Source organism: Leuciscus leuciscus (assembly GCF_965113295.1).
Source record: "Leuciscus leuciscus genome assembly, chromosome: 3".
In the NCBI taxonomy this organism is placed as follows: Eukaryota; Metazoa; Chordata; class Actinopteri; order Cypriniformes; family Leuciscidae; genus Leuciscus; species Leuciscus leuciscus.
Genome location: NC_138727.1, coordinates 30,402,391 through 30,430,077, shown reverse-complemented (window position 1 = coordinate 30,430,077; position 27,687 = coordinate 30,402,391). Strand labels below are relative to the sequence as shown.

Below are 27,687 nucleotides of genomic sequence, written 5' to 3'. Positions count from 1 at the left end.
TCTGTCTCTCTCTCTGTCTCTCTCTCTGTCTCTCTCTCTGTCTCTCTCTCTGTCTCTCTCTCTCTCTCTACTGAAGTGACTGTTTTGCCGCTCAAGATAAATCCAATTAAAGCTTAAACAAAAGCCGGCTTCAGCCTACGGCAACAAAAGACACAATTAACAGTAACATGTCCCTCTGACGTTTTTATTAATATTCCCAAGAACAAAACAAAAAAAGATAAGGAAAGGAAAGGAAGGAGGCAGACAGAGATATATATATATATATATATATATATATATATATATATAGAGAGAGAGAGAGAGAGAGAGAGAGAGAGAGAGAGAGAGAGAGAGAGAGAGAGAGAGAGAGAGAGAATCTAAGGGGTTGATTTGTAAATGTGGATTACAAAATGAAACATGATAATATAAGAGCCTTGTCACTAAGCTGTAAAACTGTACAATTCCCTGTAGCGCTGACCGAAAAACTATTTAATTTAATTTACGAATTAATTTCATAAAGCTTATTCAAACTTGAAAAGAACCTTAGGCCGACTCTCTCCAAAGAAAACTTCCACAAAGGTCTCACGGTCTGTCTAGTGATCAGATGTCTGTGATCCTTCAGTATTAAAAATGTCCCTGAATCATGTTTCCTCACGTCTCACCTGGTTTCCTCATCATTCCAGGAGATCCTCATCCCTTTCCCACCTCCGCCAGCAGACGCTTTGATCATAACAGGGTAGCCTGCAAGAGATGGACACAAATTCTGACTTGGCTTTATTTACTACATGACCTTATTCTTAATAGATGCAAACTACGACAAAATGTCTACATTATAATCACGCTTACCAACTTCTCCTGCAATTCTCACAGCCTCTTCTGCATCCTTGAATAAAAAATAGACATAACTTTAGTTCATGTGTATCTGTTTGTGTGATGTGGCCTGCAGCAGGTAAGATAATTCAGTTCCCTCTTCTAGTCCAGCAGAGGGAGCTACATAGCATCATAGTTTTTACTACCTAGACAGTTATTGTAATTTAAGGGTAAATGATCAGATTTTCCCAAAAATCACCTGATTAAGAAGTCATATTTACGATAATTATGTCAAATTGTTTTAACCATAAGAAACCAAAGGACTGATACATGTTTCAGCTATAGGAACTTTTGGACCCGAGTTCATTTTCTAAAGCCACTATTATGTTTCTCACAGTCTGTCTAGTTTAATTGTATACTAACAATGAGGACACACATGTCAAAGAACAAGAAGATTTCTATAAAATGTCAATTTATTAATTGAGTAATGCATTGTGGTATATATTAAAGTGGCGTAAATGAGGGTGTTTGAATTTTTTTAAGGATAATTTCATAATTTCAATGAAATAGTATCGTACTTATTGCATAATGACAAAATAACAGCTTTATTTGAAATGCAATAAAAATATGCCATTCACAAGTGAAATTTACCCTCACATCTTTGCTGAAACTTATCGAGGACACTAACCTTTGAAACTATTTTAAGGGCAGAATTGTTGGTAGTGGTGGAAATGATTCCACAACTGAAGGGCAGTAATAGTTTGTGTAAAATAAAGTTATAATATTTGGGGGGGAAAAAATTATAATTTTATGATGGATTTTAAGTTTCAAGATTGGATGCCAGAGTCTGGCTCTGGGACAAGGGTTTGACAAAATCTATAAATAAAGGCATTTGATAAGAAGGGAAATGGTTTTAAAAGCAAAAGAAAAAAAAAATCTTCAAGGGTTTTAAATTCACTTTAAATGTGATCTTAAATGTTTAATTGTGACGAAAATAAAATATAAAATAAAATATAATTAAAATTAATTATAACTAATTGCCTGAGACATCAGTGACTGAAGTGACTTGAAGAAACCCTTAAGGCTCCGATATGCTCACGCCCAAGTTCTTTTTTGTTCTTCAATTTGGTGTAAAAAGAAGTTTGAAATACAAGAGTAGCGGTAAACTGTTAGCAAGCATCCTGATGCCGTCTACGCTGCTTCGCGCTTTTCTTTTAATAACAAAATAAACACAACAAAAATGACAGCGATGAGAAAACAGTAGATAAGAAAGCATCTGATCGTAGCAATGTGGATGTTTGCACGAGCTCTGCAAATCGGCGCTCCGGTAAAGTCGTCACATTTATTTAAATACCACTTCATAAAATAGATTGTTTAAAAGCAAGCAGATCAACAGTATTAAACATGAAAAACAGTGCCAGTGTCTCTTTCAGTTAGAAATTCAATAACATTTTCTACAATAAAGTGGCTCTCCAGTAGGACCTCGAGGGACTGAACACAAGAAATGAACCGGATAAGATTTCCACAATGAAGGCGGAGCTTCAGGGCACATCCATCTATTACATAAAAATTACATCGCAAAAGACCAACGGTAGTTCACCAGCCAGAGCAAACTTTTCTGGAAAGTTTGCTTTGGCAAAGGCCGTGTCCGAAATCGCCACTTTACCCTTAAACAGGGCACTATTTGAGGGGACAGCCATTTGTAGAGGTGTTCGAAACCATAGTGGACATTATCGAGTGCACTCATTAAATCCCACAATGCACAGCAATAACAAGTGTACAACTGATACGCTCAATCGCTAAAGAAAACCCATAATGCACTGTGTGTATGAATTCCCGCGTCTGACCAGAAGATGGCGCCCGCAGCTGAATCCTCCATTCATTTTCCAAACCACTGATCCAAAATAGTTACAGCGTAATATCACACAGGTATGCATTCCTTTTTAATTGATTATTAAATGATTTAATTAAGGTTTATTCATGCTAGTTTCCATGACAGAGTTCAAGATAAATGTTTTCATTACAACTGGAGCTGCCAGTTTGCTGAGTTTCAAATAATAATTACACAGCAAAAGCACAAACTATGCAAAAACGGCAGCCCTTCCGGAGCGCTCAGTGTCCGAATTCACTCACTCGTTTACATTCCCTCAAGTGAACTAGTGGACTAATGTAGGGAATAGTGAATGAGGGTATGGGGCGATTTCAGACACAGCCAAGCCGTTTCGAACTCTCGAAACAAACACTTCATTTTGGCCTGATTTTGTTCGAAATGACGTCATGCCAGTTCACTCTTCGATTTCACATGAACTATATCAGGGCCTTTATGTAGAAAATGTTTCACTAGGTTTTAAGCCAATTCATTTAGAACAGTTTATCTCTAATTTGCCTAATTTGTTTTGTTGTATAAATAACACACACACACAAAATTACAATTAAGGCCCACTATTACATTTCTGAAACAAATTTTTATATTTCTAATATGTACCCATTTAAAAATAAAAAAAATAAAAAATTGGTCAAATACTTGGAAGACTGCCAAATTGATCTGATAAAGTCAACAAATGTGTCAGTGGGAAATGGCTATGTTGTGCTGAGAGAATCAAATTGCAAATATTTTCCTGCCAAAAATGCTACTGTGATTCCTTTCCGACTGCAAGCTGCTGAGTTTAGTAACAAATAGGTCATATTTAATTGCTTTAAACAATTGTTGCAATTATGCAACTGCAAATCTCTGAGGGCTGCAGATGGCGACAAAATAATTGTTTACAAACAATTATTGAAATAGTGAAACAACTATTTAAATCTATTTCTCACCAGACATCAAAATACATTAGCAGCTGAGTTCTACACTAGCATTAAATGAAGTTAAGCTAAGGTGAGAAATCCAGCAGAAGGGACTAAAGGGGAGATTTTTGCGTGTGTGTGAGAGTCAGACTGTGATCAGTGTGCTGATGTTATCAGGGTCGTTGAGGAGGTGTTCACAGATGGTAATGCCCATACAATCCGAGTGTCATGCGGCACATCTTTGCTTTATAGAGCCCTATCAGCTCAGGAAGTGTCAAAACGGCCACCACACGGCCATTAAAGGCCATTTAAACAGCATGCAGGAGGAGGGGATGAGTGGGGGAGGGGACGTTGGAATAGAGGCAGGAGAAAGAGTTTAAAGACATTTCGGAGGACTGATATGTAGCTTTATTGTGGTTAAGAGCTTTGTTGTATGCTTTGCAACAGAACAAGTGGCATATAAAAATATAAGCACTACTGTTCAAAAGTTTGGGGTCAGTTTTACTGATTTGGAAATAAGTCTCTTATGTTCACCATGGGTGCATTTATTTGATCAAAAACGCAGTAAAACAGTAATATTGTGAAATAAATTTAAAATAAGTTTTTTCCATTTTAATACATTTTAAAACGTAATGTACTGTGATGGCTGGATGATTTTTCAGCATCATTACTCCAGGCTTCAGTGTCACATGATCCTTCAGAAATCAATTAATATGCAGATTTTGTTCTGAAGTAACATTTCTTATTATCACCCATGTTGACAAACCGTGATACATTATTTTCAGGATTATTTGATTAACAGCAAGTTCAAAAGCACATTTTTTTAATAGAAATCTTGTCTTTACTATCACTTTTGATCAATTTAATGCATCCTTACTGAATAAAAGTATTAATTTCTTTTTTTTAAATTATGCTGACCTCAAACTTATTATTTAAACTTAGATTATAGTGTATATATGACAACTTAATGGAACGAAACACAAAACGAGGTCTATAGGACAATTTGTTACGTGATGAATATCACAGTGTGTACTTTCAACAACAATCGTCTCTGCTTTACAAAGTTTTTCTGTTAGACTTTAACTTCTGTGCAGCGTGAAAATTATCAAAAGATGCGGTTCATAACACAAGCCTCAATAAATGACAGGAGTTGCACTGACTATTGGATTATTTCTGCCACTAGTCGACGCTTTGGGTCTGTTCTGACTAGTCGCGGCTCGCATGACTGCAGTTGCGCTTGTTCAATACATGGCGACAGGAGGAGGAAAGCTCCTCTGTCCACAAAATGCATCCCATTGTGATGTGCCAATGGACTTGGGCAGCACAAACTGCTGATGCTATATGCCAAGAGTCGTTTTACATATGTTAAACACCAACCCGCCGACGAGTCAACTACTTTTTTGGATGAATGAGCAAATGTGAAAAGTCTGAGTAAAATGTGTCTGAACAAGCTTTCTTAAGTCATACCTGAAATCACTGCATATCATAAACAAACATACTACCAAAATAGTGGGATTTTTGTACAAGAACAAGTCAGTATGTAGATGACATAATTAAATGACAAATTAATTAAAATTTACATTTTAAAATCATAATAAAAATAAAAAAACATTTTAAATTGTGATACTATTTTAAGTATTTTTGATCAAATAAATGCAGAGTTTGATTGGCAGTGTATGTACTGTATTACAAATACAATCTATATTATAAACTATATAGCATATGAATATTGTTGTCTGCAACACATATAGTGTACTCTATTTCAGCAAGATTCTTTGTCTAGCTCCACTAGAAAAGTTTTTGTAATTCCGATATACACCCATCTGTGCTGGGCTGAACATTTCTTTACACATATATTTGCAAGACGTTTTTATCAGATAAACAGCACATGCATGTGTGATGTGAGGAATTTTGGGGAAAAGACTGAGGACAAACATAAAAACAAATAAATAATATCTGACCTTGACTACTCCATCAAAGCCTGGGATGGTGTTGACTTTGGCAGCTTTGGCGATGAGTTTGCTCTCGATCTTATCCCCCATGGCCTGGATGGCATGCGTGTCAGGACCAATGAAGGTCACCCCCTCGGCCGCCTGTAGAGAAAGAATTTATAATAAGGCACATTTTATGTCATCTAAGTTATTTATTCGGAGGAGATCTTACTTACAAATCAAGACCATAGGCATCAAATGCATTAAGGCAACAATCAGAAAATGTCACGTCTCACTGCACGACTCGCATGACTCCGAGATAATGAGATCCTACATCATAACACACGCACCCTGTTTTTACTCCTACATCAAACCTCAACACACCTGCACATTATGTGATCCAGATATACTTTTTTTAGTTATAATACACCACTGTGCATCAGGTGACACCGGATTCCACTTTTAAACCTTTCACAGTATCAGTCAAACGTTTGGACACACATGACTGATGTATATCTCTCATGATCTTGAAGAACTTACACTAGACTTCAAAAGTTTGGGGTCGTAAGATATTTTTTTCATAAGATAATTCATATTTTTTTTCAGCCAGGATGCATTAAACTCATCAAAAGTGACACCAAAGACATTTAAAATGTTACAAATGATTTCTATTTTAAATAAATGCTGCTCTTTTGAACATTCTGTTCATCTAAGAATCCTAAAAATCTTTTATTACCGTTTCAACAAAAATATTAAGCTGTACAAATAATAAGAAAAGAGAGGCATTAGAGACTTCTTTCAAAAACGTATAATACCCCAAGCTTTTGAACAACAGCGAATATAGAAAGATTTATGATTATATACTTGAAATTAATTTTGTAAACAAATAGAAACTGTGACATTTCTTTGTAAAAGTATATTTTTTATTGACAGATAGGCCTACATGTAAACACAAATAAACATACTTGAAACAGTGGTAATAGTAAACTATATAACACAGTTACTACGAGCACTGGTCACGCACGGCATATTGACATCTTGAATATCTAAATCTCTCGACCTCAAAAGAGGTAAGCTACCATACTTGTGTTGCCAGGGGAAACCAAATCCCTTCACAAAAACAGGCCCCAGCCCAGGGCATCAACTCTGGTGAAGTAAAGAAAGGTAGCTTCAGGTAATGCCCGCAGAAACATACATCTAAATAACGAAGCCAGAAAAAAGAACGGGAAAAAGCAGATCTGTTCTTTCCTTTGTTAGTCTCGAGAATCGGGAGGCTATTGCTTCCTGGCTAATATACTACAGATAGTATGCCTGAGGCGCGCAGAAGCCACGGAGCTCTGTAATTAAAAGAGGGATTTGACCCCATGACTCTTTCAGCTCCAACTGGACCCATGGTGTCATGAGATAAAGGATAAATCTAAATGAGGCAAAAAAAAGTGATCTGTTTGTTCTTGACAAGTGCTTGGGAAAAAAACAAACTAAGGTGTCAACAAATTTAACTTCTGTAATCAACTGAAGTCCATTACAAATCACTAAAACTATAAAGTAGAGAAAACCCATATGGAAGTTTATTTTCACTGAATCTGAAGTTCACGTGCACAAACAACTTGATTGAAATCTTGAAGTAACTACCGACAGTTTGCTATTTTAAACAAATTAAGTTTGAAAAAAAGTACTGAAAACAATTGTGCTTTAAAATTAAATAAAAACTAGAAAGTAACAACAACAAAAAAACTTTCAAAACAGGTGACATGAAATTAAAAAATACATAAATGATTCACAATTTCACTGTAAAAAAATTCAATAGATAATAAAATAGGAAATTAAATTAAACTACAAAGCAAAAAACAAAACAGGGGGCATGAATAAATAAAATAAAATAAAACTAGAAAGCAAAAAATCCTAGAAAACAAAACTAGAAAACAAAACAACAGGGGACATGAAATAAAAAGAAAAAAAAATCTAGAAAAAAAAACTACAAAGAAAAAAAACTAGAAAACAAAACAAAAAACACAAACAGGGGACAAGAAAATTATGTATAAAAAAATACATAAATGGGACACAATATCTCTGTTTATTTTTTATATGCACTGGCAAATTACAGCGGCCCCGTCATGCTAGAGACCTTTCACTCAAACCCTTGTCTGTGTCTCTGTCAGGCTCTGGAAAATTAAATCCAATAAAACGGTTGGGCCCATTCAGCTGTCACTCATTCTCTCTCCTCCTTCTGTTCATTTTTACACTTCCCTCATGTGTATTTGTGCATGTGGCACATTTAAATGGCTAAACAACCAGCAACCCACTACAACAACAGTAAAAAGAGTGTGAGCCACTAGAAGCGTCGAGAACTTGTGTACAGCTGCGCACGTGAGCAAGAGAACACCAGGATAATGAAAACATCTTGTTCAGGACAACATCCAAAGAGTGAAAAGGCATGAAAACACACACGCACACACTCCACTCAAACTCTGCCATTGAAAAGCGCTTCTCTTTTAAGATGCTAAAGAGGCTGTAGAGGTAATCCTAACAGAGCTCTCTAGGCTGAAGCTGCGCATGCCCAGGGGCTCTGGCCAATCGTTTGCGCTGCGTAAAACTGTACTAACAGTCGGGCAGAGGGGGCAGCTATTCAGGATGGGGGGCTCTTTCACCTCTTATTCATGTGGGGGGTATCGCTATTCAACTGCTAATGTAATGACATCTTCATTTCCACACACACACAGAAGGCAGTGGATGGCCCACTCATCTGTGTGTGCGCATGCGTATAGGGAAATGTAAAAGAGTGACTGGGGGATGGAAAGGTAGAGAGAACTGAACAGGTACAGATGTTGTTGAGGGATTGCTAATGAAACTAATTATTTACATTTATTCATATAGCAAAACTCTTTTATCCAAATCAATTAAGTATATTGGGCTAGCTGGAAGAAAATATCGGGAAAATACAAGATTAAAACAAAAACTTCTAATAGCTTAATATATAACATGAGGCAAACATATGGTTTAAATGAAAGTGCTTATGCTTTTACCACTTTCTGTAAATCTGTGAATCATCACATTAACTATTTTCTGTAAGTGATGCATTACTATGACACTCCTGTCTCATTTGTAAGCTCACACACAATCAGACTGCTTTCTGCACAGATTTTCTAGGGGAAAATGGAATTAGTCATGGTTAAACAGGTTAAACAGAGATTAAAGTACTATTATTAGCTGAAAGACATTAATGCAATTTAAAAATAAGTGTAAAAAATGTCATTTCTGCATCACCAACAGCACCACAACACTGTTTCAGACTGAAGTTGCATACTTCGTTACCGCCTGCCATTAATTAAGTCAAAAAGGTATTCCAGACTCAAAACATTGGTTGAGACAATGCTGTTACAGACAGTAAAGTTAAAAAAAAAAAATGTTTATGGTTGCTATTGATTCTGAAACGTTTTGCTCTTTTTGTGCAATTCAATTAAAATCTTGTTTGTTTGAATAGTTTTAAACTGAATTTTGCAGAAACTATTGGCAATGAAATGAGAGTGACCAGAGGTATTCCTTTTTTCAAATCTTAATTCAAATCACAATAGACCATCACAAGCTGCCTCTGAAATCTCAGAGTAGGTACTTCATGATGTTCTATATAGTAAGAAAGAAATTTGGACCCACAGTGTCGGTTGGCATACCAAAAATCCTCTGCCGTGGCCTCACTGGACAGTAAAGTGTCCACTGGATCCACACCTCAGAATCTTGCCAGAAGTAGCAGGTCATCCAATTACTTTTTGCCTACTGATTTACAAATACGGTGAACATACATACAACTCTTTTCACATACTGGTCTTCACCTAACAAAAATTAGGGAAGTACAAATATTCAGATGCAGCCTCTCTCTTTTCTCTTGCACAGTCAAGCAAAGTATTTCCCTGAAGTTCTTTAAAGAAAAAGAGCAGATCAAATGTTTTGCAACGTCCCGATTCATTCCAGCCCATGGGTCAGTTCCATTTGGTGCTGCTAGTGACGCAGAAATGACACATTTTAACTTTTTGAAATAACATCACACAATTAATGGATACGGGCTGGGAAACGTAGATTTGTAGAGAATATGCTTTCGAATTTGTACGATTTCTGCTTGCCTACTAATGACTGAGATACAACCCAAAACAGAGATATTCCTCAAAGAAAACTGCTTCTATTTATTCTGTGTTGCTAGGCAGATTTTCCCCATTGTAGATTAAAAAAACAGTGGTTTATGATTTATTCACTGCAGGATAACAGTCAAATTGAAAGGTGTCCTCTTCACCAATGCTGTCGACAACCTCGAAGAGACATGAAACAAATCTGGGTTTAGCTGAGCTGATTTGGGTCTCTTGCTGCTTAATATTTAACACTTATTTTGACATGCTGATGAATTTTTAACAGCCTCTGTTGATTAACAGTAGGATGTTCTGCCGAAAGCCTTTAAAACTGCACCAGAAAAGCTCATTTATTTAAGATTTTTAGCTAAAATTTTTATCTACAACTACTTCTAGGCAACCTATCGACGTGAGCCCGCCGTTGCTGTGACGACGCCCGGTGTGTGTTTCCCTCCTGCCTGAATGTGATTTATATCAAAGGAGATCTTGCAAGCACGTCAACACAGCTGCCGGAAACTCTGCCAGGAGAGCCTCGCGTTGTAAACTACAGCAGAGAGTAAGAGACACAGAACACAGATGATACACGCACCAGATACAATAAATAACCAGGACTGACTATTATTGACAAAAAAAAGAAACAGAAGGCAAGTAGAGAAACAGAGAGGCGTGTCATCTTCCCTCATCTCTATTCTCAAATTCTGTCTGTTCCGCTTTTCTCTGTTCTACAACGCAGCAAAAAGAAGGAATCTGGCATCCAAAAAAAAAAAAAAAAAAAAGCGAAAATATCTAGATAAAAAAAGAGAGTGACGGCCCCATGCGAACTCTCTGAGTGTGTTTGAGGCCTGCCATGACACGAAGCATGTCCTTATTTAGTCGTAATCGATTGAAGGGTTAAAAAAAGATGGTAGCTTCTGAGTTTAGTTGCCATGGCAACACTGAGGCACAGTTGGAGGTTGGCACATGCGAAGCGCTTGGCTCAATTATTTTGGGACACAGGGGTTAAAGGGATAGTTCACCCAAAAATTATATTCTATTCAACCTTTACTTACCGCAAGGTTGTTTCAAATTGTATTTTTCTTTAAATTTTCTTTCGTTGAATGCAAAAGAAATCTTTCTTGAACATACTCGTTCTTTTTCATGCTATTACAAAAAAAGGGGGGCTGGAGCTTTCAAACTTCAAAAACAATGCAAAAAAAAAACACATAAAATAACCCCATTTGGCTTGTTTCTTATATATAAAAGTCTCAAAAAAGGCTTTGCATAAAGTCTAACAGTCTGAAATGTATTATTCACAAAAAATCTCATCATCCATCTAAGCTAAAGGTGATGATACACGGGGCAACTTTTTGAGGAATGTTGCTGGGCAATGTTGCCATCAACGAGCAACCAGATGAGACACAGGGCCCACAACCGATCTAAATTATCCAGATAGAAACGTATTGCCCATTTTCAATGGGAAAGTGCCCAAGCAACAATCGCTCGGCAAGACTGCCCAGCAACATTGCTCAAAAAGTTGCCCTGTGTATCATCACCTTAAGAGTTCATGAGGAAAGTTGTGATTTGGTTCTCAAAACCGAATCTGAATGATTTAATCTTGAATATGAAAAATTCACATTGTTCATTTACATATATTACTGACATAGTAACAATACAAATCTGGTTGAAAATCAGAGAATTTATCCTTTAACAGCTCTCTGGAGGGGAAGAATATCGCAAAACTAAGCTGAATTCAACACATTGTTCATGTGGACCAATTTTATGGTGCATTTTGTGTCCTTTTTTGAAGTTCCAGTCTCCATTCAATTGTTTTGCATGGGAAAAATGATCAGAAAATCCATAAACATTTTGTAAGTCACGTGGCTTAATAATTCCTTTAGGATTTTGAATATCAACCACCTCCACTACCGTTCAAAAGTTTGTGGTCGGTAAGATGTAAAAAAAAAAAAAAAAAAAAAAAACTTTTATTCTGAAAGGATGCGTTAAATAACTTAAAACTGACAGTAAAGACTTTCACATAGATAAAATGTTCATTTCAAATATGCCGCTGTTTACACAAAAATATTAAGCAGCACATGGTGTCAACGTTTTCAGCTTATTTATTATAATAATTTAAAAAAAATTCTTGAGCACCAAATCAGAATATTAGAATGATTTCTGAAGGATCATGTGACACTGAAGACTGGAGTAATGATGCTGAAAATTCAGCTTTTGACAACACATTTGAAAATATATTTAAATAGTAAAAAGTTACTTTGAATCGTAATATTTCAGAATAGTAGTGTTTTACTGTATTTTTTATTTAATAAATACAGCCATGGTGAGTATAAGAGTCTTAAAAAAAAACAAAAAACATTAGAAAACACTTACTGAACCCCAAACTTTTGAACAGTAATGCAAGTACACTCAATATTACATACATGCATTTTTAACAATCAGCACTGGCTACATTCTAAGAAACAGAGCACCGTCCTTCAAAAAAAGCGGGTAAACTAATAATGAAACTGGAACTGAATGTGGTACTGAATCTCTTTATCAAATGACCCTTTTGGCCTTTCTGCCTTTATTTGGGTTGCAAATAATCTTCTCACCTCAGAACTCACACCTTTAATTAAATTACTACTGGGGGGTCCGAGCTGTTAATTACAAAAACTGTGTGTGTGTGTGTGTGTGTGTGGGAGGGACACTGGCTGACGTAGAACAATAAGTGAGGGGCTTCTCTGCCCCCAACTCCAACACAAAGTCATTTAAATATTCAATTATCCATTTCTCTTTTCTTTAACTAAACACTTTTTTTCAGGAAAAAGGCAGACTCACAAGTCTCCTGGCAAACTCCTTATTTTCAGACAAGAATCCATAGCCAGGGTGAACCTACAAAAGAGAGAGACAACTTTTAGAAAATGATTTACACATCCAAAGTATGTGTGTTATACAGGTGACATTTCACAGCTCCATCGCATCATTCAGTTATGTTTATAGATGATAGCATTGACCAGTTCACCATGTTAATAATATATGACCTTGTTTATACCAACACGGATTAGGCTCCAACTGTGCTAAAGTCCCCTGTGTTTTACCTCACACACACACACAAACACACACACACACACACACACACTCACAGCTTGAGCTCCAGTCTGCTTGACGGCATTCATGATAGCATCCATGTTCAGATAACTTTTGCTGGTAGGGGCAGGACCGACACACACAGCCTCGTCAGCCATCTTCACATGAACCTAAAAGAAAAAAAACACACAGGAAAATCGGCAAAGTCACATAATATGAAGCAGGTCAATTTAACCCATTTCGGTTTTTCAGTTGTTGGAAATACTATACTAATAACCTATGGTTGTTCTTGAAATTCTATCACTTTTTCCTCATTAAGGCCCATGAACATGCCTGCAAAGTGTTGGCAGTCTCATGTGTTGTGAAATGTGCATACAAAATTGTGGAATGTTTGTACAAAGTTACAATGTTTGCCGAAGGTGTACATTTGAATCAGTTCATGCATGTTCAGTTTGCAGGAGAACGAATCTACGATCTTGTCGTTGCTTGTGCCTTGCTATGCTGTTTGAGATTCAGGATAGTGCTTTTCCAGTTGTGTTAAAATGCTAAATGTAAAATTGCTGAAATGTAAAAACAAACAAAAAATTACAATTCTGTTTATAATATTCAGTTTATAGACAGTTTTAAAAATAATATGCTCTCATGGGGTTTTTTGTAATGTGTGAGAAGTACCAGAGTGTTTTTACCAGATTTTGCATAGTCTGATGTTTGATTTTGTAGACAATACTCAGCATTTTAAAGGCTAATTTTCATTGCTGTTAATGCCAGTGAGTTCATCCCACAGAAAGCACAAACAGATTGTTTGTGTGGCCAAGATGTCGTCACACACGGTGTGAAGCAACTGTGACAGTGAGCTGACTGAGTGACAGACCTCACAATGGGGAAGCATTAATATTGACAACTGCATCAACAGGGGAGGTTTGGAAAAGGCAAGCTAGCCAACTGCTGCTTCTCTGCTAATGTTCTCCACACATGTGTAAAAAGGGAGACGCAAAGTTGTTTTTCCTCACATTTAACGAGGGTGACGCAAACAGAGGTGGAGGAGCTCGCTCAAAGATCTAGCAGAGATGCAAGACACTATAATGAGCCCAAAAGACTGAAGCAGAACACAAACCCTGACATTCATCATCTTATGGCTAACTGAAGAATTGATCATTTCATTGCACGTTATTATTCTTTTGGTTTACTAAATTGATATCTTAAAATTTAAATTAAATAAATACTACCGAAAAACGGTCTTGGACAGACAAATCTCTAGACATGTTTTCATTGCCAGTGAGTTTAATGAGTATTCTGTCTGAGTCGTTTAAAGCAGCGCCAAACTTGACGGCTTCCCACCATTTGTTTCAGGAGCCCAATAAACTTCTTTTTCTGTCAGCACCTAGCCCGTTAACCAGAGAGGATGTGAGATAGCCTGTGGGTTCCATTACTTTTAATGAAACACTTTAATATCAAGACCAAATTATTAAATCAATTCATTCCTCTTTCTTGGTGTTATAGAAAATGACATTAGAAAGAATGAAAAGTCTAATAAAGGTTAAAAGGAAGAAATTAGGAACGTGTTTGTAAAATATTCGAACATCAATCCTGGGGTCAGTATATGGACTTCTAATGTCAATTTGTTCCCCCATACAGAGTCCAGATTATCCCCCACTGCTCTGTTTAAACATCTTCATTTCGATGCTCTTTGGAGGATGCAAATCAAATGCAAAAGATCCCCACCTCTAACCCCCCCCCCATCATTCCCCCAATCCAGCACAGAACACAGCAGGGGAACCGAGCAGAGTTTAAAACACTGCCTCTATCAAACTCTCATGCATATGGAATAGGAGGGGGAGAAAACTGACAGCTATCAATCATGGGAACAGAGGATTACACTCCATGAGAAGATAAAGGTGAGAGGAGCAAAAGCTTTGGTTTATCTTGCAATGCTTGTAAAAGTCTAGTGGGGTAATTTAGATATTAGTAGCAGACTGCCTCCAGATGACTAACCTGCTTTAGCAAACCTATTTATTCAATTCAAATGCTTCACAGTCTTCATGTACTGTATATATGGGCAGTTACATTAGTAATCTCTTCTTTTATATGTGAAAGTTATTAAAAAAAATAATAATATAGTAGAGTCCAAAAGAGTGAAACAAAGTGAAAATGAATTTTTTTCTAATTTAATACAAGAATTTTAATTAAATTATACCATCAGGATAAGAATTTGAGAAAGAAATTGAAAAATTAAAGGGATAGTCCACTCAAACATTAAAAATTCTGTCATCATTTCTTCATACTCATTTCTTTCCAATCCTGTTACTTTCTTCTGTGGAACATACAAGATATTTTGAGAAATGTCTGCATTTTTTATTTTGTCCATACAATAAAACACAATGCTCACCAACTGTTTGGTTACCAACATTCTTCAAAATATCTTACTTTGTGCTCCGCAGAGGAAAGGTGGTCAGGTTTATAGCAACATGAGGGTATGTATGCAGATATCTTTTTTAAATCATTGAATTATCTTGATTTCAAAAGTTGGTTTTAATGCTTTTTATTTTTTTTATGCCATTCCAGAACCAAAGGTCATTTACATGACAAGAAGAGAATAAGTTTTAATCAAATGACAAACAATGAATATACTCCTGAGAAAGAAATTCTGAAACGCTTCCTAGTGAGAATGTTTTAAAATACCGATTAAAGAATTCTGGAAGAAATGTTTTTTTGCATAGTGCTATTAAAAGCATGGGTAGTCCTGTAAAGTATGCTTAATAGACAATGATGTTTTACATAAATCACATGATGTTTTTTTTTGTTTTTTTTATAAAACACATTAATGAGTCTAATGTACAACAAAGATTTTAAGCAAAAATTTAATTTGCATCTCAAATTTTAAATGTGTTGTCAGAATTTTAAGCTTCACTGTATTTAGCCAAGTTTCCATCCAAAGTTGCAAATGTAACTTTTGCACAAAATTGGAATATCGTATAAAACATTTGTGAATAAAGCGCAGTTTCCAATCCATGTGTTCAACAGAACAAAATCGTCACTTCCTGGGAAATTGGTGCAAAATATCTGTAATAAAAGTGGAAGTTGCTGCAACCGGAGAAGCCACTGTGGCTCTTTTTCCTACATCATAAACGACCAGCGTCTCAGACCGCGCAGACGAAACGCAATTACCGCTGTCAGGTTACCTTGTGTTCTGATGCCTGGTGTGTGGGAATGCAATCATGCGAGATGCTTCTGGGAGGGAATTAATCCAAATCATTTTAATGACAGACTTTGGCTCAGGCATTCCAGAATGATCAAACCAACATTTGAGATGCTGTGCAATGAAATTAGTCCACTGGTTAGTCCAGTTATCCAATCACATCCTCTATTGAGAAAGTCAAGTGAGTTTCTTTGTTGCGCACTTAAGGATTTATTCTGTAAATGTGTTTCAATCGTAGTTTATGCGCATGTCTTCTTATCGGATAAAAATTGAGCACATGAGTTTTTTTGTTCATATTTTTAGAATTTATGCGCATCTTGGTGTTTCCATCCAGTGATTTTTTATGCGATAATCCAAAATGAGCATAAAAATAGGTGGATGGAAACATAGCAAGTGTCCATATTTAGGGTACTTTTTAAATATGACTTTCTCACCGCACTAGAGTCAACATCACTGTGAACTGCAACTGTCTTGATGCCCATCTTCTTACAAGTTTTAATCACCTATGAATGGAAAAGAAAAGAATTAAGACATTTGACTGTACAAAAATATATATGTTTATATTTCATAGTAATAAAACTGCACTGGAAGTTCATGTAACTTCAAGTAAACAACACATGTAGAACTTCACCCTGATCAAAAATGAAAATGGCCTAAAGACAAATGTAATGTTTTGCCATAAACACACTGAAAAGAACCTTCCTGGTGAAGAACACACACACTCGCTTACCCTGCAGGCGATCTCGCCTCTGTTTGCAATGAGGATTTTATCAAAGGTCTGTGGAAAGGGAAAAGGGAACAGGGCGATTAAGACATTTGTTTTGTCAACACTTGATTTGTCCACAGTGTGTGTGTGCTCTAACGCTGACTAAAGCTCATTTAGCTGTAAGTGAAAGCTGTTCAACACAACACACACTGCTTTTTAGATGACAAGAAAGTAAAGAGAAGAGATACAAATCTTTGAGAGCAAGTTCTAAGAGCAGAAATGAAAAAAAAAAACAGGTACAAAAACTACTTTAGCCATGTCCAGACCGTAAATAATAAATTACGGTTATCTATTCCATGTAGTGCAATGAACATTCACAAGTTCTAATAGGGAGATCTAGATGAGTGTTAAGGTGGATGTTAGTGGGTCTTAAACATCAAAGCATGAGGCTTCGCTAATGTAGTCTGCCACATGTAAACAATTTATGGAAAAACTGAAGGAAGTGTCTGCCAATAAACCATGTGTCAAGATGAGCCTTGGGCAACGTGTCTCCCAAGAACACATACCTAAACTCAAAGCATATTTCCCCATTTGCTCATACTGCTACACCCCCAATTCCGCAACACACAACACACATAAACAAACAACCTCCAGGCAAAGGTTGATGCACGTCAAAGCTACATGGATGCAATAGGATTTTGGGAGTGTAAAGGTGATGCAAAGAGAATTTTGACCCTTGTACATGGGGTGTTTCTCAAAATAACTGATACATCTTAGTTTCCTCCATGGATATTTATATGTAGATACTTCATTTGACTGTTCCAAACACGTCCGTCATCTGGGAAAGGTCAACTTTTCAGGTGCTACTCATCACTCTCATTAATAAATCAATGAATTTTCATTGAAAATGTCACAAAATTTTTATTTTGAATATGATTTTAATGGGAAAAGACGTAAAAATGCTATGGTTAAAACCTGTTAATTGGTAACGGTAAGTTCCCTCACTCTATATGGCGAAAAACTTTCTAATAGATCTAATGGGATATTTCATGTAATTGTATAGTAAAATACTGTTATGTACAGTTTTTGCAAGTGAAAAGTGAATTTTTGAATCATAATCAAAAAATGTAAATTGACATTCCCAGAATTCTCTTTCTAACAGCTCACATTTGATGGTTTTTCATTTAAATAACTATGTTTTCTTATCAAATATGTGCATTAGGGTTTTATGTTTTCTTATCTTGTTAAATTAATGTTTCTTGTATTATTTTAGTGTCATGCATGTTATCATTATGGTGTTTTTGTATTTGTGTACGAACCTGTGCACCTTAAAGGGATAGTTCACCCAAAAATGAAACTTCTGTCAGTAAGTAAGCCTCTGAGTGAGTTTACGAGAGCGCCACGACGCATGCGCGAGAACTGAGAAGATAATGCACACTTTAGAACCATTTTAAACACTACATCGAGACCCATCTGTGTCATCTTCTCAGTTCTCGCGCATGCGTCGTGGCGCTCTCGTGAACTCACTCAGAGGCTCACACAGAAGAAAATCAATAGTTGAATAAAGGCGTTATTTTGGGGGTTTTTTAGCACACAAAAAGTATTCTCGTCACTTGATAAACTTAAGGTTGAGCCACTGTAGTCACTTGGACTATTTTAACAATTTCTTTACTAAATTTTCTGGGCCGGCAGATATCAATTACCTAGAATCCTATGGAGAAGTGAGACAGTTCTCAGATTTCATTCAAAAAAATCTTAATTTGTGTTTCGAAGATGAACGAAACTCTTACGGGGTCGGAACAACATAAGGGTGAGTAATTACTGACAGAAGTTTCATTTTTGGGTGAACTATCCCTTTAAGGTGGTTGTCATTATGAGTATTATAAAGGTAAAAACTGATTTTAGTATTTTTTTATATTATGAACATTACTTCAGTTAATGAAATGTTTTATACTATAATTTTAAATTAAATCACAATCATTAATAAGGGAAACTAAATCAGTAACTATACCAACCAAAGGAGGACAACATAAAGCCATGACAACAAATGAGATGTGGTGTTTTTAATGTGCTTTAAGACAAACCATGTGTACATTCATAAGTCAACACCATTGCTGAGTTTTTTCTCCTTAAAACTGCAGTGAACCAAAGACAGTCTCAAAAACGTGATTTGAAATCGCTGGTGTTTCTGACGTCACAAATTACCTTGTGACCAATCACGTCAACGTGCCGGCGGGCTTTAAGCATGTCATTACTATTCTCTGAAGCAGGGGAGTCTCAAGAGACACCAGGTTATCCTGGTATATTTTTCTGTTGACATAAAAAATCTGGTACTTTTATCAATATAGTAGGTGAATTATGTATATGATGTAGCCTATACTACGATGTTATAATGAACTATATGCCTTTCTCCACAGAAGTTCTGAGTTGTTCTGAACGAGACCATGGTTTGTGTAACATGAGCAACACATTATTAGCTGTTTGATAACGTAATTAAGCAAAATTATTAGCTGTATGATAACGTAGTTAAGCAAAAGGCTAATCATATGAATTACCGTTACGTGTCCGAGGTTGTACAGAGCGATACGTTTACCTCAGTAAGTTGGCTGAGTGAATGGGTGACCTGTGAGTGGAGGTGGGGCTAATTAGCATATTCATGGTTCTGCGTATACTAAATGAAGCAAGGGTGTAGTTGCATTCAAGCTAATTTAAGGATTTTTTTTTTTTAAATGTGTCATTTTGGTTATCAAAGATAAGCTTCAAGGGATAAAATTATTGACTACAGGGGGACTTTGACACTTTATTTTACAGTGTCCCTGTTACATGTAGTTACTCTTGTAATAACTATAAATTATGCTTAATGACATGCAACTAACCCTAAACCAAATCCTAACCTTCACCCTATAAGTACATGTAGTTTATTTATATTACTCACTACTTAAATGTATAATTAAACTTTAACATAGACTCCTTCAATTAAAGTCTAACCAAATTATCTTCTAAAGTTTATTACAGATATAAATATTCATACATGTGAATAACTAGGTTGCAAATGCACAGTCAACTTGCTCTCGAGTGTTTCATGGACCAACTTAGATCGCTGCTACTAGGCCTATATTTACGTATAGATATGGTTCCCTCACTCCTCCATTCTGTCATCAACAACATATCAATTGACAAAAGACCGACGTGACTCGTGCACCCAGCAACAATTGTATAAGAGAGTGAAAACAGCACAGTGTGCACACGCAAGGACGGAGGAAAGGAAACAAGGATGCACAATTAAAGAAATGAGAAGCATCCATGAATACAAAACACTTTTATCTGACTTACCTTCTCATTTGGGTCATTCACCGTAGAGTATCGGCAGATTATAACACCGCACCTCTGCTTAAGACAGACATGCTAAAAGACAGAGAGACATTTATTCTAGAGTTGCCCAAACCCAATGCTCAAACCTTTGATAACAAATATCAAATACAAATACATATTACAAAGAAACATGTCACTGAAGCATATCTTCATTTTTAATTTATCATTTTGTTTTAGTATTTTCTGTTAAAATATAATTCAATATAAGTGAATTTGATTTATTTGGATACAGCATATACTTTCAGTCCACAGAAAGCACTAAGTCATGTTTCATTTTGGTCCTTTAGCCCTTAATTGTTTAAATATTATCCATAAATCTGAATGAAACTTATAAACTTCCTACAAGTAGAAGATGGCTCACGGTGATAGAAACAAGGTTTGTGATTCACAGTTTGAAATATGATTCATGTTCTGCGACTGTCGTTGATTAAAGTGGAAATCTATGCAATCATATAGGCCTAAGCTTCTTTTAAAGTTAGCCTATCATTAGTGAGCGTCAATCACAAGAAAAAATTATATTTTAGTCAAATATTAATTACATGTCTGTTGCAAAGGTGTGTTTAAATGACCAGAGTTTCCATATACATTAGGCATTAGGTGAATCAGCAAGCGAAAACACTTCATGAAATCATTTTGACATTGACATGAGTTCACAGTCATCAGTGATAAAGACATTTGGTTGTTTCTTTCTGCAACGACAACAATGAAGTACACACCATATTATTATAAGGAGAAAGTGATGTTTCATAAATAAATATTTTTCAGTTAACGTTACCTATCAATGAAACTATCCGTGTATCATGACAAGTCAAGTGAACTTTCTTGCTGATCTCTAAGACAAGCATGAGCTCTTAGTCAGATAACGTTGCAATGCTTTAAACATAAATCAGACAAATAATCGGATTCGTTATATGAATTGTTCTCCTACACGCAGCGATTTTAGACAACAAACGCTCACCTTAACAGCATGCAAAACTCTTTGAAAGCCTGCAGTGCTTCTGTAAGCCGCCATGATAGTCAGAGCTGCTGAGAGCAGAGCGGCGCGCACTAACGACGTCACATACACAATTTGGGGGTGTTTGCCCTCTCGACCAATCAGATGTTCTCGGATGTGTCAGAAACCGAAATGTGTTCCGAGGAGGGGGTGAGACAACAATTGGAAGAAGTTGGCAGACAGGTTGCTGATGAAAACCGTGACCTTGGAGGCTAATCTAAATTTAGTATATTGTATCAGCACGAATTGCTAATGTATGACTATGCATTAATAAATATCTATGCATTAGTTCATATTTCATTAAAATAGGTGCATGTCAAATTTTTTTTTTTTTTTTTTTTTTTTGGATTGTTCGATTGTTTTAAATTTGTGTCAATGTTTTACTCAGCAGATAAAATTATCCAACAGGTTGCTAAAATGATCCTTATTAATTATTTCCTTGTTTTGTACTTTTGCGACACACTTGCGCCACACTTCTCTTAAATTAGCCTTGCTACCTAGGCTACATCTAGAAAACTTGCAAAGGATTGTGAAAATAACCTTGTAGCCTACCTCGAATTTCCACTTCCATTGCATATGTGAGTCATTCCTGGGATTGGGAGCCTTTTGTGTCCCCAGCAAAGATCACGAACTTACTGCCCTAAAATGTGGAACAATATAAATGTTACACCTGTAGGCTATAGCCTAAGTCATAAATAACACAATTTGAATTCTAAGCACATTGAAGTTGATTGAAAAATAATAATAATTTGAGACATTTTACAGCATTTTGGACCACCATATATCACCAATTTTTCATAAGATCCCAGTGTATTCCAATTTCATGATAACTGCAACACTTGCAATAGGCTAGGGGATTTTTATAAAAAAGTGTAGGCCTACATTCTTTTCAATTATTAAATTTATTTTAGCAATTATAATCAAGATTTTTAGCTGGTTCCTCGATTTATTGTCCACTCTTATTTTTCCCTTTAAATGAAAGTTGGACAAATTAAATGACATCATATAGCTGTCATCACTTCTTTGGAGGGAAAACAGCTTGGGAACGTAAGTAAGTAAGATCCTATTTTCTATTTTTACCCAATTATATATTTTACATTTAATGAGGTCAACCTTAGCCTACGTCCACCCTGTTAAGGGACAAATGAAAAAAAAAAATAGTAGAAAAATAATAGTTTTAAAATTACAATTTTAAAGGCCATTCAATTCTAGATAAACCTTAGCTTATTTTTGATCAGATATGGTGCATTTTAGGTCAGAATGCCCACTCTGTTAGTGTCCACCCTGTTAGAAGACCTCACAAAGGGGACACTGTACATACTAATTGTGAAAGTAATTTTTGTTTAAAGTTGAAGAATTGTATTTTGGTAATGTTTTACATATTGGTTCCTATCTAAATCCAGTTCAAGCTAATGTAATAATGTAACTGTTGTATAGAGATAGAAAACCACTTTCATTCTGTCATCAGTTTGTCCACCCTGTTAAGCTTCTTTTTTTCTTCTTCTTTTTTCCCCCCAATAATTAAAAAATATAATTAAGTGACAATGAAAATAGAGTATCAATAATGCAGTACTTTTAAAAAGTAAACGATTTGTATCTGAAAACGAAAAATGTACAATTATGCTTTTGTGAGAAAGTATAAGTACAATTCATACACAATGTTTAGTAGGCGATATATTTTTTGTTGATAATTTATTAACTGATAGGCTTTTAAAGGGACATAAGTACATGAGCTGATGTCTAAGATAATTAGAATCACAAGTATTTGTCGCTAACAGGGTGGACATTTTTTATCTTTTATTTTTTTAATAAATGGTTAATTTTATTTACCCGAGCTTGACCAAAATCTTTTTTCAATAGTTTTACATCACCCTATCATGACATCACAAAAATGTATTTTGTGTTTGATTTTCTACATTTTGTGATGGCCAAAAGTGACCGAATTACACCATCTGTACTATATCTACAGACAGTACATATTTATTCAGATAGGCCTACATTTTTTATGTCTTCTTCGGGACACTAAAGGACTTCTAAAGTTTCTGTATAGCTCCCTGAAACGTTCTATTATCTTGGCTTAAATAGCCAAGTAATTAAGAAAATAATACTTAATTACCTAATTACTATTAGGTTTTTAAACTTTTGTTTTAAGTTTTAATTTACACCAAGGAGAAAACTTTCAGACCGTTTTGTGCCCGTGATGTCATGATGTGAAAATTTTCAGAGAAACACAAAATGTGAAACCCCGTTATGTCATTAATTAAAAGCGTTCTGACAAATGTATAAAAAACGAACGAGACTTGTTTTATTTTTGGTTTCATTTTATTGCCTTTATATATTTTCCTTCATTATACCGTTTGGCATTTGTTATCACAAGAATTTACATCTTAAAACTGAATAACAATGTACAAACACTTTAAAGGTAACAATTCTGTACACATTTTAATCGAGGAGTTTTTCATAAATATTTTGTAGTACTTTTTATCAAGTATAACCATAATTTAAGAACAAGAGGCTTTTCTCAAAATTACTCTAACTCGAAGTGAATGATTTCCAGACATCTGTAACATACATACATGGAAATAAATTCTTACAATAAAATACATTCACAAATTGTATCCATTTTAACGCACTACATTTGACTTCGGCACTTAGGATCCCCAATAATACTTTAATGGTAAGACAATCATGTAACGTCGAATAGCTCTAATCTACATGACAGGGATATTGTATACAAACATGGTAACTTGACACGACCTTACTGTAAAACAATTGACCTTACAGTCAAAAAAATACATCCATCCTTCGTCTTTCGCAAACCAATTACCAAAGTAGGCTACATTTTATTCTTCATAGGCCTATAAAAAACATCCTTCATTTTAGTCACATAATACTTGTCGGCTTACTTCAGTCACAGTGCAACACTGAATCTTAGACATGCTGAGAACATAAACCCTCATTTAGGATACTATTTACAAATAATATTTTCTTTAATATGTCGTTTTGGTCCTTAAACGTACCACTCGCTAAAATTCGACGTTAAGCTGCTGTGCCCGCTGCTGTTGAGCGCAGCTGAGTCGGGCGACATGGTGCTGTGCGTCTCCGAGCATGGAGAGATCAAGCTGGACGGAGTGGAGGACTCGTACCCGGAGCTTCCCGTAGGAGAGGAGTCGACTACCGGACCTTGGTCATCGTGAACCTACAAAAAAAGCATCAAACGGTTAGTTCATTCTTGTCTCAACTCTGATATGTAAGGCAATGAATTGATGAACAGAGAATGGCTGTCAGACGGATTCAATTCTCACCTTCATGTGTTTCCTTAAAGAACTGGGATGTGTGTACGACTTGTCGCACAGTTTGCACAGATATGGCTTGTCAGACGTGTGAACGTGCATGTGCTTCTTCCGGTCACTGCTGTTGGCGAAACGTCTGTCGCAGCCGTCGAATTCACACTGGAACGGTTTTTCCCCTGCAAGACAAGAGTTTTTCTTTTTTTTAATTTTATACATAAGTTTTACCACCCTGGTTAAAACTAGCACGCAGAATCAATGAATGCTATTTCTACAACTACCCTCTGAAAAAGTAGGCTGACTTTGATGCTGCAAAAGGGGGGATGGCGCAATAGACCAATACAAATCCGCGCATTCAAATATAACAGCAATTCGCACTTACAAAGCAACAGGCATAACTGCTAAAATATCACTCTAGGATTTATGATGTTTAACTTGTCTAGCAGCTGCTCTAGGATGCGAAACATACAGACAAAAAGTGTTGTTTTTGGTGTTACTGAATGTCATTTATAGTAGTAGCCTAGATTTTTCAGCAATACAACCAACTGAAATGTCAATTGAAACGAAATGTAAACATTTCAAGTAATATTTAAAATAACGTTAACAAATAATCACCTGTGTGTGTCCGTTTGTGTATTTTCAAATTCTCTGAGCGCGCGAACACCTTGCCACATCCCGGGAAGGGGCACGCGAAGGGTTTCTCTCCCGTGTGGACTCGAATGTGATTCACCAGTTTGTATTTTGCCTTGAAGGGCTTGCTCTCCCGTGGGCAGTCATCCCAAAAGCAGATGTGGTTACACTGTTCGGGACCGCCGACATGCTCCGTGGACACATGCGTGACCAGCTCGTGCATAGTGCTATAAGTTTTACTGCAGCATTTTTTTGGGTCACCAAGTTGCTCCGGGTCGATCCATTTACAAATGAGCTCTTGTTTGATGCACTGTTGTCGCATGTAGCGGAAGAAAGCGCCGGGATGGTGCGCCATGTTCATACTCATATTTAGGCCATACTGACTGTAAGGATCGGCCCGCGCATTGGGCACTTGGTGGTACTGCTCCGTTCGCCCGAAAACCTCACCGGGTAATCCAAGGCGTCCGTTCAGGATGTTTGGAGAGCCGTGATGGGACCCGTGCTGCTCATGAATTCCGGGGAAAAGTAGGTGACCCTGACCTTCTGGGTGAGAGTGATGGAGAGGCCCTGCTGTGGAGCTGAAGATGGGGTGTTGTCCGCTACCCGGATTCGAATCCCCAAAGCCTCGGCTGCGCAAGAGAAACTCCCTGGTGGAGTTGAAAGTGGAGCTGGCGTACGAGGCTGCGTGCGCCGCCGCATGCGCTCCAAGAGCGGCCGCGGAATAGCTGGTTGCTTGGGGCGCAAAAGCTGCGCTCTGGCCCGGGGACAAATCGGGGTGGTTCAGTTTGAACGCGCCCATGTGAGCAGATTCCATGAAACTCATATCTCTGTCCTGCGTCTCGCTCACAGCCGAGTGATGCCTTGTGAACGTGCCAACTCCTAAGCCAGAGATCTGGTGGCCGGCGTCCAGTAACATCTCCACGATTTTTGATTAAAGATGCGTAAAGAGATTACACTCGCGTTAAAAAAAAAAGAAGTAGGCTATGAACAAGCTGAGTGTCTGTTACTTGCCCGTAATAAGGTTAATTAAAACTCATTCCATGTGATGAAGTTAGAGTGAAATCAAAGAAATCATTTTGATACGATGGAAAGCTCTAAAATTTGACAAAATGTGTACATCGGTACAATCAGTGCGCCAGAACTAGTAGCGGTTGCGCAGGTTCTCTGTACGTCGTATATCCAACTGAGTGTTTTTGCGCTCCTGACTGCGCTTATCTCTGGGGTCTCTCCAGGGCACCCCACGCCCCCTCACAACAGTAACCCCGTTTCCCAAATCTAAGAATCTCATTGGTCTGTGTAACTCCCAAATCCTGTTCAGTCGACCAATCACACGTTTACTCACCGTGAGTAATCAGGGCTGACGGTTCTTGGTGCTCCGCCCAGTTTTATGCGTTTACGAGAGAAGAGTCTGCGCTTGATGTGAGGGGGAAAAATCAATGAAATACAAAAAGTGCAATACTATTTTATATCGACACTTGGTTTGAATTCACTAACTGTGTTAAACACATTGGGTTAGTGGGTTATAACATATATTTGCCGGCCTCTCTTATTTACTTCTGTCAAAAATCTTTATTGACTTAAACAGAATCCATAAATCGCTCGCGTAGCCTATAGGCTACACAAAACAGCCGAGCAGTGATATTTTCCCGAGTTGAAGTTTCATTCGTGAGAACATTCTCATCAAACATTTTATTTTAAACTAGGCCTACTATCTCATTTACAGCACATCAGTAAATGTGGTTTTAATGTAATAGCCTATGTCATGGGTGCATGGTTTTGGAGTGCGCGCCATTGCGTTATGGAGAACTGCGCCATGTCAGTGCTGACTCGCCCTCGTTTTTGTATTTTGATCGATGTTATCACCAAAATGAACAACTGCATAAAACGATAGATTTTGACTGATTGAAAGGGTTATCTTTTTTTTTTTAAATCATCTTGTGAAAACGTTTTAGTCTCCAGAGTAAAGACTGATGTGCAGTTTAAGTTAATTATTAATTATAGCTATATTCCACAATGTACATTTTTTTTTCAACGAATAAACTGATATTTTAAAATCAGCTGTGTTAAAATAGATTATTAATTATGTGGGCCTACTAATTTTACTATACAAAATTACGTGTTACAAAATAATTATTTTTATTCATTCGAATCCGGCACAGTGTCAGTAAGAACTCGATGTATTATGGCATTTTATTTTTGATGTTTATTAAACTACCATATTTTAAGAGATAATCGACCTCAATGTGTTGCATTCGCATAATCTCTGACAGAATCTAGTCCAAAGCACACACACACTCCTTCTTTCCAGCGTCCCCGAAAACCAACACTTTTGTCTCTAGCTTATTTGGACAAGGGCTCAAGCCTTAAGTCTCAGAATGAGCAGTCAAAGAGAAGGAAGAGGGAGGACATGAGAGTGTTGTAAAGAGGTAAGTCACCGGCTTTGAACTGAAACTTATTATGGGGACGGATACCGCTCGGGTTGTCCTGACAACGGCGGTGAGATGGGAAGTCTCTCCATTGTGGATGAGTTGCTCCTCTTCAGAGGAGATCTAACCTTTAGACACATATTTACGCGGCGAGACTTCAATTGGTGACATACACAGACGAGGAGACGCCGCTATGCCATGAGTATAAAATCAACAGTGTCAAGAGGTTAAAATGGAACAACTGACCCTTTTCACCTTTTCTGGAGAGCACAGAACAACTTCATGCATATTTCAAAAACATTCACTCCACTAGTCAATTACAATATATGAGGCTCACATAGTGCGTATAGTGTGTATAATAATAAAGACATTCAGAATTTAAAATGGTTTG

General features: G+C 36.7%; 2 protein-coding genes and 1 long non-coding RNA gene across 3 annotated transcripts in view; 1 reads left to right on the top strand and 2 right to left on the bottom strand.

The window, feature by feature from the left end:
* The window catches only part of pcca (propionyl-CoA carboxylase subunit alpha), a 50,349-nt gene extending 29,305 nt beyond the window's left edge, over positions 1 to 21,044 (bottom strand). The window contains exons 1-9 of the mRNA XM_082163587.1: positions 20,915 to 21,044; positions 19,918 to 19,989; positions 16,609 to 16,656; positions 16,313 to 16,381; positions 12,739 to 12,852; positions 12,434 to 12,487; positions 5,535 to 5,666; positions 826 to 862; positions 642 to 720 (exon numbers count right to left, since the gene is read on the bottom strand). Of these exons, the coding sequence (XP_082019713.1) occupies positions 642 to 720; positions 826 to 862; positions 5,535 to 5,666; positions 12,434 to 12,487; positions 12,739 to 12,852; positions 16,313 to 16,381; positions 16,609 to 16,656; positions 19,918 to 19,989; positions 20,915 to 20,968 (659 nt within the window). The 5' untranslated portion in view covers positions 20,969 to 21,044. The remainder of the gene's footprint in view (positions 1 to 641; positions 721 to 825; positions 863 to 5,534; positions 5,667 to 12,433; positions 12,488 to 12,738; positions 12,853 to 16,312; positions 16,382 to 16,608; positions 16,657 to 19,917; positions 19,990 to 20,914) is intronic.
* Positions 1 to 27,687, top strand: part of LOC309495675 — a 295,015-nt gene that overhangs the window by 167,186 nt on the left and 100,142 nt on the right. The gene's annotated exons all lie outside the window — the stretch shown is intronic.
* Positions 23,268 to 26,149, bottom strand: zic2b (zic family member 2 (odd-paired homolog, Drosophila) b). Its single transcript, XM_082164953.1, has 3 exons — positions 24,856 to 26,149; positions 24,256 to 24,419; positions 23,268 to 24,149 (listed from the first exon to the last, which is right to left on the bottom strand). The coding sequence occupies exons 1-3, from the start codon at positions 25,784 to 25,786 to the stop codon at positions 23,961 to 23,963; spliced, it is 1,284 nt and encodes a 427-aa protein (XP_082021079.1). The 5' UTR covers positions 25,787 to 26,149; the 3' UTR covers positions 23,268 to 23,960.

Coding starts and splice junctions, on each gene's coding strand:
- zic2b (XM_082164953.1), bottom strand. CDS start 25,786: ATGTTACTGGACGCCGGCCACCAGATCTCTGGCTTAGGAGTTGGCACG. Junction 24,420..24,855: donor ACACAAACGGACACACACAG/GTGATTATTTGT, acceptor CTTGTCTTGCAG/GGGAAAAACCGTTCCAGTGT. Junction 24,150..24,255: donor CTTTAAGGAAACACATGAAG/GTGAGAATTGAA, acceptor CTTTTTTTGTAG/GTTCACGATGACCAAGGTCC.